General features: G+C 31.2%; 2 protein-coding genes across 2 annotated transcripts; both read left to right on the top strand.

Moving 5' to 3' along the window:
• The first annotated feature begins 391 nt into the window (after positions 1-391).
• Positions 392-3,532, top strand: LOC132170267 (small ribosomal subunit protein eS24z-like). The gene is made up of 5 exons (XM_059581184.1): positions 392-531; positions 1,484-1,525; positions 1,872-2,042; positions 3,165-3,251; positions 3,372-3,532. Exons 1-5 carry the CDS (start codon positions 460-462, stop codon positions 3,411-3,413), a joined length of 414 nt encoding a protein of 137 aa, XP_059437167.1. The 5' UTR covers positions 392-459; the 3' UTR covers positions 3,414-3,532.
• A 5,018-nt stretch (positions 3,533-8,550) lies between these two features.
• Positions 8,551-11,896, top strand: LOC132170266 (small ribosomal subunit protein eS24z). The gene is made up of 5 exons (XM_059581183.1): positions 8,551-8,725; positions 9,723-9,764; positions 10,103-10,273; positions 11,438-11,524; positions 11,611-11,896. Exons 1-5 carry the CDS (start codon positions 8,654-8,656, stop codon positions 11,650-11,652), a joined length of 414 nt encoding a protein of 137 aa, XP_059437166.1. The 5' UTR covers positions 8,551-8,653; the 3' UTR covers positions 11,653-11,896.
• The last annotated feature ends 4,796 nt before the right edge of the window (positions 11,897-16,692 follow it).

Below are 16,692 nucleotides of genomic sequence, written 5' to 3'. Positions count from 1 at the left end.
AAAAATTTAAAATCGCACATGACTTACACATGACCGTTGACCGTCAATTTTAACTCCTTTGACTAATGAAAAACGGTTTTTTGTCCTAAGATAATAGTTTGATAGGGTCAAGAGTCATAGTTGATAGTTTACAGAGGAAAAGTACTAAGACACTATAATTCATAGAGACAAAAGGTAACTACCCTTTACGTTGATGTTTTTCCTCTCATAATTACCCATATCATCATCATTTACAATTTAAAATTATTGATATATTTTGAGAAGTTGTTTAGTCAGTGGACTAAGCTCAACCAAAGCCCACGGAAAACGAAAATTTAGCCCAAACGGCCCATAGACCAATTTAGGGAAACAAGCACTATATAAAGTAATAAAACCAGTTATTTCAGGCAGCAGACTTCTGAGCTACCAAACAGCCTTTGTGCGTTATTTCTACTCTGCGCGCCGATCTTCAACACCAACATGGCGGACAAGGCTGTTACGATCCGTACTAGGAAGTTTATGACGAATAGGCTTCTCTCCAGAAAGCAATTCGTGAGTTATGATTGAGTTTTTGTTGCATTTTTCCCTTTTTTTTTTCTTTGTTTTAAGAGATTAGGTCTGCTGGAAACAACCGTTTTTATACTGAAGAGTTAGTAAAGAGAAGGAAAATAGAAATTTTAGATCTAGTGGGTTATTAAATATAGTGTTTTTGTGCCATTGTCTTGCATTTTCTTTCTTGGTATGCAAACAGTTCTTGTTTTAGTGCCTTCAACAAGGTTTTCTTATTTTATAGTTTTTACTAGGTCTATTGTTGTCAGATTATTGAGAAGACTAGAGATTAGGAAAATATTATATCTAAAATAAGTCTTTAAAAAGAATGAGAATCTGTGCTGGGATTTGGATGTTATTTAATTTTCTTGCATTTCTCGGCATACAAACGGTGACTAAAACGATAATTGATTTTGTTTACATGTGTTTACTTGGTAGCATAATTAGCCTCGGTGAACTTAGTACTTATGGGTAAATTCTTATGATGTGAGGCTAAGGAAAAAGAAGGAAGTGTTATCCATAAATTTAGTAGGAACAAAATCTTTTAGGCCAGTGTAGATTTTAGATAGTTTCCACACGAAAAATTGATAAGTTTGTGATTAAGAGACAGATTCAAGGCGTCGTTTGTTAAAATTTTGTTCTTATGTTTTTTGTTTTAACAACTCAAAACACAACATTTACAAAACACTCAACTGTTTTCACCTTTAAGTAAAACTAAAAAAAACCCCCCCAAAGTGCTGTAATAAACATACCTAGTATTGTTGTTTATTGTCATCCTAGCGAAATTGGTTCCATGTTTAATTTTTTTGTTATCTCAGAAACAGAACTTTGCATAGATTACTGTTTTTATTTTTCTTGCTGCCAAATATTGCAAATAAGATCAAGTTCTTAAAAGCTGCTTATATTCTTGCACTACTTTAAGAACACCTGTTTACATATATTCCTGTTGTTGCAGGTCATTGATGTTCTTCATCCAGGAAGACCCAATGTTTCCAAGGTAAATTTTAATTCAATTACAGATGTTTCTATTTTACTTTTTCGAATTTAACCTTTGTATTTGTTGTTATGAACTGGGCTCTGTGTTTTTGTAGAAATTTGCGGACTAGTGAAAAAATACGCTTTGATTTTGTGCAATTTATTCTGAATTTCAAGCATGTTTGAAACCCAAATCTGTTGTTATACGATATGGTTGTATGCCATACTTTGTCTGGTTTAGCTTTTTGGGTTTTCAGTTAAAAAAACATGTGTTTTTTTTTTTTTTATTATTGTTTTGTCAATTACAAAAGCAACTAAATGGCTGCATTGATTGATTTGTTGTTCTTTGCCTTTTCTGTGATATAAAGGCAGAGCTGAAGGAGAAGTTGTCAAGAATGTACGAAGTGAAAGACCCAAACTCGATCTTTGTTTTCAAGTTCAGGACTCACTTTGGAGGTGGAAAATCAACTGGTTTTGGTTTGATTTATGATTCTGTCGAGAATGCAAAGAAATATGAACCCAAGTACAGGCTCATCAGGGTAATTTTATATGACCTCTTTATTTTGCCAATTTTTTTGAGCTAGTTTATTTGTACATGTTTCTTGTCTGAAGTTATTTTGAATGGTCTTTTGGAGTTTTGTGTGCGTAATTATTTAAATTATACATAACAAGATATACAAATTTCTAATAGATTAGATAAAATAATTGTGCATAGATGGGTGTTACTGCAATATTAATATCTTTTTGGCAGTGGTCTTATCAAAAAAAAAAAAAAATCTTTTTGGCAGTGGTTGTTGTTTGGGGTCTTGTCCCAATTTATTATGAATGTTCTTTAGAGTTTGTGCATGTGCTTGTAACTTTTACTTTTAAGTGTTTTTAGAGAAGCGTGGTGGTGCTGAGGATTGTTAGGGAAGGGGGCACAGTGAATGCTTTGTCTGATTGCACCTCCTCTCCATAAGAATATGGTGCAAAGTTGTGGGTTCAAGACTCATTGGGTGCTTAAAAGAAATTGCATTGGATGGGGTATAGGATTTGATAGAAATGATTGCTCTTTGTTAAAGACATATTTGGTTTTGATACTTTTTATTTTTTTAAAAAAATCTATTTGGTTTGCTGTTAGAGTTACATATAAACTTTTAGGTGGCATTGAGAGTTTAGATGGAGGGCAACGAGTGTAATCGCAAATGGAACCTCCTATCTGTGATAATATGATTTGAAGTTGCGGGTTCATGACTCATTGGGTGCATAGAAGAAATTGTGTCAGTGGGTGGTGTGTGGTTGATAGAGATGATTGCTGTTTGTTGAGTGTAATGACCTTATGAAATTATGCTTAACTTAGATGCAGCATGGTCACATGTTTGACATAAAGTATCCACTACCTGCCTTTTTTATTTTGGAATTCTATGTAACATCACTCTCTTTGCTCTGCTTATTTATTAAATGCCCCGTTCTCTTTAAATCTTAAGATAATAACGTGAAATGGACTCAAATAAAATCATTAGAGTTTGTGGGATATGAAAGGTATGTTATAAAAAAGTATGGAATTATGTGGCCAAAATATATGGTAGTCATTATAGGGCTTAAAACTGTTAACTAAGCTATTTTCAAAAATTATGGTGTCTTGAACTTTTCTGTGCATATGATATTTTTTTGCATGGCAGAATGGACTTGATACTAAGGTAGAGAAGTCGAGGAAGCAAATGAAGGAGAGGAAGAATAGAGCCAAGAAGATCCGTGGAGTAAAGAAGGTAAGCTTATTTATTGCTTTCATTTTTTTAAGGTTTCATGGTGTTAATGCTCTTCTCAAATTCTTGATTCTTGATTCTTCCATTTTGAATTTGATTCTTGATTCTTCCATTTCTTTGCAGGCAAAGGCTTCAGATGCTGCAAAGGCCGGAAAGAAGAAATGAGTTTTCCAGGAGTCTTCTGCTGTTTTACAACAATGATTTTCTCTAATAGCCATATTTTCTTGTTAGGTACTTTGAAAGTAAAATCGTTTGGTGTTAATGTTAATTTTCTTTTTTTTTTATTTTATATTTTGTTTGTGTCACACAATCGAGTAAATATTTTGTAGAATGTGAAAAGATAGATGCAGAGTGTTTAAAGAATGAAAATGCGTATTTTAATAGAGAAGGGAATAGAGTGAAAAAAAAATGTTTTAGAATGTTTTGTAAAAAATAATTAAAATAATAAGTGGGCTTTTGTTTTAATTAGCAATTTTTTGCCAAACTTTGTAGAATTGATTAATGATAAAATTGACATAATGAAGTAAAAAAAAAAGAGGCGTTCAAGACAATACCAAGTCAAAAAGTATTACCTATTTTCCCAGAACCGCTTATTCCAACAACACTATGTATTTCTCTTGCAGCCAAAAAAAATATTTGCTCCAAAAATTCTTTTTGGCTATCCGACGGACTCTTCATCTTTGGCTGAGAGCCACTAAGCTCAACCAAAGCGAATTTCCCTTTTGTGTAAAAAAGTGGCTTAATAAGTAGGGGGCTCGATGTTGTTTTGTAATGCATTAATAAGATAATAATAAATAATATAACATGCAAAATGAGCGACTGGGGGCGTATCTTTTGTGCGTGACTAGGCGCATATCTTTAGTGCTGCACTCGTTGAGCAAAAGCGTCAATCAAAATATTATTTTTTTTTAAAATGCTAAATGCAAAAAATGTTCAGGAAAATAAATTTTAAATGTTAAGAGTACTTTTTTTTTTTTTTAATCAAGAAATTGGTACTAAAATGATATGGAACTTATTCAATGAGGTGAGCAAATTAACTGTTTACCGCCTACCGTCCGCTTATCGACTGTCACCGAACTGTCATCGACATACAACAAACTTCCAGCGGTGGATAGTCAGAATAAAAATATTGTTTCGACATCGGTTCGATTCGATAGGCTGTAGAAAAAAAAAATTATCGGTTAACCGACAATTAACCGACGTAGCTGATATTTCAAGTAAATTTTGAATTTTATCTAATAACTTTTCTACTTTTTGTGTTTATCCAGTTGATTTGTAGTTGTCATTTTGGTCCATGTTCCATGAATTTGCATTTTCTTTGATTATGTAGTTACAAGAAAATTGATAAATTTTAACATAAAAACTTGTAACCGACTTAACCAATCACCTATTAACCGATTAACCGAAAAAAGTAGAAACTATTCCTTGTCGGTTAATTAATCGACTTAACCGACTTTCATGAATCGGTAGGCGAAAATGCTCCTACCAACACCGACCGAACCAATACTCACCCCTAATTAATAAAGATAAATGTTATGGTTATGGATACCAATAAATAAGTTCTACATCATCTTAGTATTCATCTCTCAGTGAAAGATTTGGTACTCATAGCATTTATGTTTATCTTTTGCTCAAAAAATTGGGGTGATTGGGAGCATATCTTTGGTGCCGCACTAGTTGAGCTTAAGGAACAAACACTCAGGCATAAAATAATTATTTATATAGAAAAGAGAACAGGTGATATTGAAAAGTATAAAAGTTTTGTTTTGTAGTGATTTTTTTATTTGAATAGTAGTAAAACATAAATTATATGACATAAAAAGTTGAAATACTTTGAGGTTGATTTTTTTGAAAAAATGAAGTGAATAGTGTTTAGGGGTGAAAAGGCACTTGCAGTTAGTGGCCAAATCTGCTAACCGCAACTGCCTATGGGGTTCGCTAACCGTTAAGCGGTTAACCACCTGGTTGGTGGTTAATCGCATCCGAATAACCGCTTTTTTACTAACCGTTTTTTTTTTTTTTTGCCTTTTATTGGGCTTTTTTTTGGGCCGGTTTTGGACTGGTTTTGGGCCGATTTTGGGGCTCACTTTAAAACGTTTTTTGCTCACTTTAAACAATTTTTATTTTCCTTTTCATGGCCATTTTAGCATTAAAAATTGTTATATACTAAAAATCTTTGTTGGTCACCTTCTACGAATCTATACAACATATAATACAAATAAAATTACAACAATTTTTGTAAATCATCACTTCACTTGTAGTCTTGTACACAACATACAAATAAATATATATATAATAAAACTATATATATATTATATATATATAAAGCTTCTTTCTACGCTTTATTCACTTTGGTAAGAAAACTTATAATTTATTTCATAAAAAAATATTGTAAATTAATTTCGAAGTATAAATTATTTGATGGAATGATGTGTTAATGAATCATGAATTGTGCAAAAAAATATACCTAAGACATAGCACAACACCATTTGACAATTTGATTGCCCTTATCAGGCAGGGGTATTTAGCCGAGTAGCCCTCTCATGCAAAAGGTCATCCGACAGACTCCTCTCCTTCCTTGACCGCCGCCACCCCCCAAATGCTTCATTGCTTCACCAATTTATGGACAAGGTCAAGGAATTCATGAACATGAAGGACATTATAAGGCCATTACCGAGCAAAATTAGAAAGATAGTACGAGTCATATGGACAAGCAAGAAAGACTCACTTCGATCAAAAAAGAAGATGACCAATGACCCCTGGCAAAGTATCAAAAAAGTAGATGACCAAAAGACTTTTATTTTTTATTTTTTATTTTTATTTTTGCAAAAGCACTTTAATTTTAGAAAATTAAAAGTCTTTTTTTTTCAAAGCTTTTCTACAAAATAAACATCAAAAACTTTGTGAAAATATATTAATTTATTATCGGTAACATGTCACCTTATTAAAAATACTATCATTTTTTAAGCCTTTTAATAAAAAAAAAGCCTAAAATTATATAATTTACAATTTACAATTTTTTTTCCTCGTCCATCCTGCACCTTACAGACCACTTGTTTGTTTGATGGGATCAACGAACCACATTGAACAACAGCTTTCAAATATAGATCTGAATCCACTTAAAAATTTTAAGAAATTCTAGATCCATTTCTATCTAAGAGCCAATGTCCTACCACGTGTTCTACTAATAATAAAATAATATTTAAAATTTAAAAAGAAAATATAAAAGAAAATAATAAAATAATAAAATAAAATAATATGGGGTGGCCGGCCACCACATATTATTTAATTTATTTATTTTATTATTTTCTTTTTAAATTTTAAATATTGTTTTATTATTAGTAGGACACATGGCAGGATATTGACCCTTAGATGAAAATAGACGGCTTGAATCTGAAATTCTATAGAATTTCCCTAAGAATTTTAGTGGATCTAGATCCTTCAAATATAGTACACATATACACACCAAATCTCGAACCTGTACCACGGTGTTTAGCTGCCTTTTCCCATGCCATGCATTGCCCAAAGTAAGGATTTGATTCCCTCAAATTTTTTAAAATATGAGATTTTATTTTTATTTTTTAAAATCTAAGCCTTTTATTATATTTAATAATCTAAGTAAATGCAGAGGTTTATGTGTTATGGTAAGTTAATTTGACATGTTGAATATAAAAATTAATTATCTCGAAAAACACAAATCTCTATATTTATTTGAACCGTTAAATATAATAGATGGCTCAAATTTAAAAATTTTAAGGGTCTCAATCCCAAAAGTATTAAGGTCATGTTTGAGATTGGGTTAGAGAGTTTAAAAAATACTTTTAGAACCTAAAAAGTTGTGTCTAACAAAAAGCTGGCTTGTTTGGTAAAATTTTTCTAAAGTATTTTTTAAACTTGGGAAAAATTCACATAACCCATCAAATTCACAATGTTCCCTAAAACTTTCAATTGTGAGAATATACCCTAAACTACCAAAGAATTGTCAATGTCAACCCTAAGACTAGGAAAAAGATAAAAATGCTCCTATAGATTTCTCAATAAGACAAAAATACCCTTATAAATTTGAAAAAAATAAAAATAAAAATTAATTTATTTAAAAAACGATTTTTATAAACGAAATTTTTTATTTTTTTAAAGGAAATTTTGATTTAAAAAATTATATTATAAAATTTATAAAAGAACCGAAAATTTTCAATTTTTATAAAAATCGATTTATTTTTTTTACTTTTTTCTTATAAAAATTAATTTATATATATATATATATATATATTAGGTTTTTTAAGTTTTAGTATTTTTTGTGTTTATTTTACTAAGGGTAGTTTCGTCATTGGGGAGACATTGACAATGTTTTGGTAGTTTGAGAGGGACATTGTCACAATTGAAAATTTGGGGGAACATTGTCAATAATAGTTTGAGGGGTATCTGGACTTTGCCCTTTAAATTTTTTCACTCTAAAAATGACCAAAACACACTTTTAGGAAAAATTTAAAAATAAATTTTTTACCAAAAAACTTTTTTTTTACTTAAAATATATATTTCTCAAACACAATCACAAACATGTTTTAAGTGCATCATTAAATTTATAGATAAGTGTAAAATCGGTCCATGTATTGGCCAAAATTGCAAATCACTCCCTGCGGTATGAAAAATAATTAAGAGGTCATCGGTAGGCTAAAATAACAATTTAACTCCAGCAGTCAAATTCCATTAAACTACTTGACGGATTCCGTTAGTGTGACACGTCAACACCAATAAAATGATGACACTTATTATTCTTAATAAAAAAAATATAAATATATAAAATTTTAAAATTAATTAAAATAAATAAAAAAGAAAGGGGTGGTTGCTGACAGAATTAATTAACTTATAAAATTAATTAATAAAATAATTGCATAAAATTATTTTTAAATTCCATAAAATTTGACTGCATGGACTAATTCCTGACGACCTCTTAATTATTTTTCATATAGCAGAGAGTAATTTATAACTTATGTCAACTAAAATGACTGATTTTGCATTTATTTCTTAAATTTAAAGGGCCTTTGGTGAAGCATTAATTAACTTAATAACTGAAATGGTATGCGGGCCGGGCATCGTAGTTAGGCCCTGAGAAATTTCGAGAGATATTTTCTCCAAGCCCATGCAAAGAGTTTTGAAAAACAAGTCCAAGACAAAAAGTGCATGTAGCGGGCCATAAGCCCACATTTGCTCCGCAAGTCAATTTTCCTAAAAATAAATAAATAAATAAAAAATTCAGCCAAGCGAAACTAGGGTAACCTTTGAAACCTTTATAAAGCCTGTTATTTCCCGCAGCAGACCTCTGAGCTACAAAACCGCCGTGAACTCCCCCTTCTCTCTACTCTGCTCTCCGATCGTCGCCCTGCTCGCCAATCTTTGACACCAACATGGCGGACAAGGCTGTTACGATCCGTACTAGGAAGTTCATGACGAATAGGCTTCTTTCCAGAAAGCAATTCGTGAGTTACTATCGAGCTTTTGTTGCATTTTCCCATTGTTTTCTTGTTTTCTTTGTTTTTGCTTTAAGGGATTTCGTATGCTGGAAACAACCGTTTTTATATTGAAGAGTTAGAAAAGAGAAGGGAAATATAAATGTTAGATCTTGTGAGTTAGTAAATGTAGTTTTTTTGTGCCATTGTCTTGCGTTTTCTTTCTTGGTATGCAAACAGAGACTAATGGGTTCTTGTTTTTAGTGCTTTTTCTTTCATTTAAGGTTTTCTTATTTTATAGTTTTTACTAGGTCTATTGTTGTGAGATTATTGAAAAGACTAGAGATTGAGAAAATATTGGATCTAAAATAAGTCTGCTAGTTTTAATGTAAAAAGAATGAGAATCTGTGCTGCAGTGCTGGGATTTGGATGTTATTTAATTTTCTTGCATTTCTCGGCATACAAACGGTGACTAAAACGATAATTGATTTTGTTTACGCGTTTACTTGGTAGCATAATTAGCCTCTGTGAACTTAATATTTATGGGTAAATTGATGTGAGGCTAAGGAAAAAGAAGGAAGTGTTATCTATAAATTTAGAATTAACAAAATCTACGTGTAGATTTTAGATAGTTTCCACACGAAAAATTGATAAGTATGGAGTCAGATTCATGGCGTCTTTTGTTAAAATTTTATTCTTATGTTTTTTGTTTTAACAACTCAAAACACAACATTCACAAAAGTCTCAACTGTTTTCACCTTTATGCAACATAAGAACACTATCTTCAAACTAAAAAAAACCCCAAAGCGCTGTAATAAACATTCCCAGTATTGTTGTTTATTGTCATCCTAGCAAAAATTGGTTCTATGTTTAATTTTTTTGTCATCTCAGAAACAGAACTTTGCATACATTACTGTTTTATTTTTCTTGCTGCCAAATATTGCAAATAAGGTCAAGTTCTTAAACGCTGCTTATATTCTTGCACTACTTTAAGTACACCTGTTTACATATATTCCTGTTGTTGCAGGTCATTGATGTTCTTCATCCAGGAAGACCTAATGTTTCCAAGGTAAATTTTAATTCAATTACAGCTGTTTCTATTTTATTTTTTGGAATTTAACCTTTGTATTTGTTGTTATGAACTGGGCCGTGTGTTTTTGTAGAAATTTGCGGACTAGGGAAAAAATACACTTTAATTTTGTGCAATTTATTCTGAAGTTCAAGCATGTTTGAAACCCAAATCTGTTGTTATACCATATGGTTGTATGCCATAGTTTGTCTGGTTTAGCTTTTTGGGTTTTCAGTTAAAAAAATGTGTTCTCTTTTTTTTTTTGGGTCCACTTACAAAAGCAACTAAATGGTTGCATTGGTTGATTTGTTGTTCTTTGCCTTTTCTGTGATATAAAGGCGGAGCTGAAGGAGAAGTTGTCAAGAATGTACGAAGTGAAAGACCCAAACTCGATCTTTGTTTTCAAGTTCAGGACTCACTTTGGAGGTGGAAAATCTACCGGTTTTGGTTTGATTTATGATTCTGTCGAGAATGCAAAGAAATATGAACCCAAGTACAGGCTCATCAGGGTAATTTTATATGACCTCTTTATTTTGCCAATTTTTTTGAGCTAGTTTATTTGTACATGTTTCTTGTCTAAACTTATTTTGAATGGTCTTTTGGAGTTTGTGTGTGTAATTATTTAAACTATACAGAACAAGATATACAAATTTCTAATAGATTAGATAAAATAATTGTGCATAGATGGCTGTTACTTCAATATTAATATCTTTTTGGCGGTGGTTGTTGTTTGGGGTCTTGTCTCAATTTATTATGAGTGTTCTTTAGAGTTTGTGCATGTGCTTGTATGGGCTATTGCGATACTTTTTGGGTTGTGGTGCTGAGTATTGTTAGGGAGTGGGGGGCAGTGATTGCTTTGTTAGATTGCACCTCTGAATATGGTGCAAAGTTGTGGGTTCAAGACTCATTGGGTGCTTAAAAGAAATTGCATTGGAGGGGTATATGATTTGATAGAAATGATTGCTCTTTGTTAAAGACATATTTGGTTTTGATATATATATATATATTTTAAAAAAATCTATTTGATTTGCTGTTAGAGTTACATATAAACTTTTAGGTGGCATTGTGAGTTTAGAGGGATGGCAACTAGTGCAATCTCAAATGGCACCTCCTTTCTATTTTAATATGATTTGAAGTAAGTTTTGGGTTCATGACTCATTGGGTGCATAAAAGAAATTGCGTCAGTGGTGGCGTGTGGTTGATAGAGTTGATTGCTATTTGTTGAGCCTTATGAAATTATGCTCAACCTAGATGCAGCATGGTCACATGTTTGACATAAAGTATCCACTACCTGCCTTTTTTATTTTGGAATTCTATGTAACACCACTCTCTTTGCTCTGCTTATTTATTAAATGCCCCCTCTCTCTAAATCTTAAGATAATAACATGAAATGGACTCGAGATAAAATCATTAGAGTTTGTGGGATATGTATGCTCAATGCTCTGCTTATTTATTAAATGACCCCTCTCTTTAAATCTTAAGATAACAACATGAAATGGACTCAATATAAAATCATTAGAGTTTGTGGGATATAAAGGTATGTTATAAAAAAGCATGGAATGTGACTAAAATATATGGTAGTCATTCTCAGTATGTGCTTAAAACTGTTGGCTATTTTTAAAAATTATGGTGTCTTAAACTTTTCTGTGCATATTATTTTTTTTGCATGGCAGAATGGACTTGATACTAAGGTAGAGAAGTCGAGGAAGCAGATGAAGGAGAGGAAGAATAGGGCGAAGAAGATCCGTGGAGTAAAGAAGGTAAGCTTATTTATTGCTTTCATTTTTTTAAGGTTTCATGATGTTAATGCACTTCTTACATTCTTGATTCTTCAATTTCTTTGCAGACAAAGGCTTCAGATGCTGCAAAGGCTGGAAAGAAGAAATGAGTTTTCCGGGGGTCTTCTGCTGATCAATGCTGTTTTACAGCAAAGATTTTCTCAAATAGCCGTATTTTGTTGTTAGGTACTTTGAAAGTAAAATTGTTTGGGGTTAATGTTAAATGTTTTCTGATGTTTTGTTATTGTCAGACAATCGAGTATTTTGGCCAAGCACAATTTTGAAATTTGAGTGACAGCAGATTTTCAATATTTTTATTTTAGATATAGAACCGAAAGACTAATGTTGTGCTTTGGGGTTTCGTTGTTAGATTGTTGTGTTGGGCCTTTGAAGCGTGTTGTAGGGCTCCTAAAATGATTCATTTTGGATTTCTTTAGATTCATGCCAAGGCCCAAAACCTAATCCTATGATGGGCTCGTTTATATGTTTGGGTAATGTTGGCTTGTTACGTCCTTTACGTACATCTGGTTCCCTACTATTCTTCATTTTGGTCAGCATCCTATGGTAGTTTTTCATATATTTCTTCGGTGGGGTTTAATGGATATTTTAAAGAATACAAAAAGATGTAGACTAGAATAGAGTGAAAAAAAAAAAAAAAAAAAAAAAAAAGGGGATGTAGGGTTTTTTCTTTTCTTTTTTTTTTTTTTTTTAAAAAAAAAACAAAATTTAAAGAAAATATTGAAGAACTGAATGCAAGCGTATTTGATATTTCTTTCTTTTGTTATTTATGCCCTGTTTGTTTTGTTGATTTTTTTTTTGTATTTTTAAGTGTTTGGTGTGATTGAAAGTAATAGTTAGATTGAAAATATTTTTAGTTTCTTCGTTTTTAAAAATGGTTTCCTTCTTGAATTTCATAAACTACTTTTTTCTGAGTTTCGAGTTTTTTTATTTTTTTAATTTCAAACCTATTATTATTATTATTATTATTTATTATTATTATTATTATTATTTTTAAGAATAGGAGCCAAATGTTGATATATAAGAACCGCCACTCATTTTCTGTAGGAGCCAAATGTAGGAATGAGAGAGAAAAATGAGGGTGGAGTAGCTGAGACAATCAATCTACCTTAGCATGCTTTGTCCAACAACTACGTTCTGGTTGAGTGTTAGGCTCTATTTGGTTGAAAATAATTCTTTTAAGTGTACAAATGTTTAACTTCCACGCCAAAATCGCCTGGCAAATCTCAATAAACAATTCACCCCTTTGCTCTTGCTTGCTGTGTGGTAATTGCGTGTAGGCTTATGCTTCCAGCTCAGGCCGGTTTGACCACTCAATCTCCACATAAATGGCTTTACTGTTTTTTACTCTTCAGGATTTCTGCATTCAAATCGGTTGGTATCCTTCTTTCTTACTCCAAACAAACAACCCTATTGAGTATTGAGAGTGTGCATGTTCTGTCAACTTTACGTAAACTTGCTTTCAAACTGTCTCTTTCTAAAATTTATTAAACAAGAGAAAAAGATCCTAATCCCATCAATCTATACCATTTATAGCTTCAACCCAAAAAATTTTGTTCACTCTTGATCAATCATTTTCAAAGTGGTTGCGGTAACAAAGGTAGTAAACCAAGAACCAACATCCCTTGCAATTGTTCTCTCTTCCCTATGCCTCGACAAGGGCTCCCTACCTCTAGCAGGAGCCCGTTGCCAGGCTCTCTCTTTTTTTCTTTTTTTTTCTTTTTTTTTTGTTGGGCAAGGGATTATAGAAGATCCTAATTTGTAAACTAACAAACTCTAATACGAATTAGGCACATGAAAAGAGAGATAAATCAAATTTTAAATGGATTTTTCTATCTCAATATGTAAATGTTGGTTGAGTTCATGAAGAATATATTCAGTCTACACATTTTTATTATTTATTTAAGATTGTCCACATTTTGATTCACCCATATGAGCCGCCCATACATGCTTTTGATTTATATAATATAAGAAGGGAAAAGTAGATGGTGGTTCACAAATAAATCACTTGGGCATCTTCATTTTTTTAGGATAATAATTGTGTAGAATTGGCCCATTACATGCTTTTTATTCATCAAAAATACATAAATTATCCCAAATTGTATTTATTAACACTCAAATAAACAACATTATACAATATTACCACCGACATCTCTCTCTCTCTCTCTTTTCTTTTCTTTTAGAGGGGAGGGGCTAACTAGGGGGAAAAGAATCTGATTAGGGGGAAGTTTTTCCACGATAGGCTATTATTAGGCTTAACGATAGAACAGAACAAATACCTACATAGTAAGCTTTTTTCTTTTTTGGCCTGAGCCATCCAAAAGCTTTTCAAAACTACTATTTATAACATTTAGTCCTTACAAATTGCAATATTATTGAAGAAAAAATATAAACAAAAACAGTAAATGGTGATAGAAGGACAATTTTGTATATTTTAACAAAAACATTAAAATTATTATTAAATTTTGATCTGTTAATAATTTTAAAAGTCATATCACATTTAACAAGATAAAATATATATAGGAGAAAGTCCGCATACCCTCCCTCAAACTACTACCTGATTGACAATGCCCTTCCAAACTTTTAATTGTGACAATGTCCCCAAAATTACCAAAATATTGTCAATACTCCCAATGACGAAACTACCTTTAGTAAAATAAAAACAAAAAATACTAAAACTTCTAGAAAAAACCTAAAACTAAAAAATAAATAAATAAAAAAAAAAATCCAAGGAGTGGCCAACTTTAAAAATAAAAATAAAATTCATTTTTATAAGATAAAAAATTTTCAAATTTTCAAATTTTTTTATTTTTATTATATATATATATTAAATTTCGTTTAAAAAAAAAACAAAGAGAAAATCCACATAACCCTCTCAAACTACTACTTAATTGACAATGTTCTCCCCCAAACTTTCAATTGTGACAATGTCCCTCCCAAACTACCAAAAGTTGTCAATGTTCCCCCGGTGACGAAATAACCCTTAGTAAAATTATATATATATACACACACACTAAAACTTCTAGAAAAAACTTAAAACTAACAAAAAAAAACTCCTGACGTTGGCCAATTTTTTTAAAATCCATGTGTGGTTTGGGGGTGACCCTAGGCCACCCAAACCCCCTGGGGGTGACCGCAAGCCACCCTAGGGGGGGTTTGGGGTGACCTGCTGGCCACCCCTCCACCATGGGGTGGCTCACGGCCACCCCATGGGTTTGGGGTTGCCCGATTTTGGAGAGTGACTGGCAAGCCACCCCAAACCGCCATGGGTTTTGGGGGTGGCCCCAGAACCCTAGGGTGGCCCGCGAGCCACCCGGGGGGCCGGCCGCCAGCGAGGGGGTTTCACGGTGGCACGTGGGCCACCCCAGAAACCACCATAGAGTGCCACTCACAGCCACCCGCTGATTTATTTATTTATTTTTTTAGATTTAATCTTTTTTAAGTTAATTCAATAAAAAAAAAAAATTAATATTTTAGTAGACAAGCAGTGCGTTTTGAATTCTCTAAATCTTTTAAAAGGAAATTTTTAGCAGTGAGATTTTATTGTCATTTCAATTGTCCAGGGGACTAAATTTTTGGGAAAAAAAAAAAAAAAAAACTTAAGGATATTAAAATTTTGAAAGGTTGACTCAGTGATTTATTATCCATTTTCCCAAACTTCTAAAAAAAACTTAAAACTAACAAAAAAAAAAAAAATCCAGAAGTTGGCCAATTTTTTTTTTTAAAATCCATTTTATAAGAAAAAAATTAAAAAAAGTTCAATTTTTTTTCTTTTTATAAAAATTGAAAATTTTCGTTTTTTTTTAATTTTATTTTTGTTTTATAATTTTTTTAGAGACAAATTTACATTTAAAAAAAATAAAAATTTTCGTTTAATAAAATGAAAATTTTCGTTTTTTAAAACTAAATAAAAAAAAAACACAAAAATTTCCGTTTAAAAAAATTGTTTTTTTTTAATATTATTTTTAAATTAAAATTTTTCGTTTTTTAAAAATATCAATTTTTTTAAAAAAAATTTATAGGGGTATTTTTGTCTGATTGAGAAATCTTTAGGGTCATTTTTGTCTTATTGTTTGTCTTGGGGGGACATTAACAATGTCTTGATAGTTTAGAGGGGACATTGTTAATCGGGTGATAGTTTGAGGGGGTATGTGGACTTTACCCTAAAAAAAAATGAAAATTTTTCAAAATAAAAATTTATGTTTAAAAAAAATAAAAATTTTCATTTAAAAAATAATAAATTTTTTTTATTCGAATTTATAAGGGTATTTGTGTCTTATTGAGAATATATACGGGTATTTTTATCTTTGTGCTAGTTGGGTAGAGATTGACAATTAAATTGTAGTTTGTTACTAGTCTTAAGAGTCGACATTGACAATTAAATTATGGAAAATGCTAAAGGCATAACTATTTTGCCCAACTTTAGGCCAACTTTTGCTTTATTTTTTAATTTAAAAAATTAAAAAATTAAAAAAAGTTTTTGAAGCAATAATTTTTATTTTGGTTATTCTTTATTTTTAGGAATTTTTTTTTTTAAAAAAAATAAAAACTGTATTTTGCTTCATAAACTTTTTCCTTATTTTTTAATTTAAAAAATAACAAAATTAAAAATTAAAAAAGTTTTTAAAGCAATAATTTTTATTTTGGTCCTTCTTTTATTTGGTATTTTTTAAAAAAATAAAAATTGTATTCTTCTTCATAGTAATTACCATTTTTTAAAAAAATTGATCATTATTATGAATAAAAAGTATAAGTTGGCCCCAAGTTGGGGCTGTATCATTCCTCTTAAATGATAATTTGAGAGAGTACGTATATATATAAACCCCTTTTAGCATTACTCTTTATGATTTTTTTTTGACATGTCCATACAAGAAGGGGAAGAGATTCAAACTAGAGACTTTCGCTTCATTAGATATAGTCTCAACCAATTGAGCTACCTCTTTGAGACATTACTCCTTGTGAATAGTAGTTCATAGATGTTTCTTGAAAAAGTGTTAAGAATAAAATTTTCCAAATAGAGAAACGAAAAATTAAAAAGGAAAAGAAAAGAGATGGGGAGGCTGTTTACATCAAAGACGTATTAATCAACCCTAACTAACCAACTGACATCCTGGTCAAGCGTTGGGTCCTGT

The sequence above is a fragment of the Corylus avellana genome, chromosome ca2 (genome assembly GCF_901000735.1).
Source record: "Corylus avellana chromosome ca2, CavTom2PMs-1.0".
NCBI classification, from domain to species: domain Eukaryota; kingdom Viridiplantae; phylum Streptophyta; class Magnoliopsida; order Fagales; family Betulaceae; genus Corylus; species Corylus avellana.
This window is presented reverse-complemented; position numbering and strand designations above follow the sequence as displayed.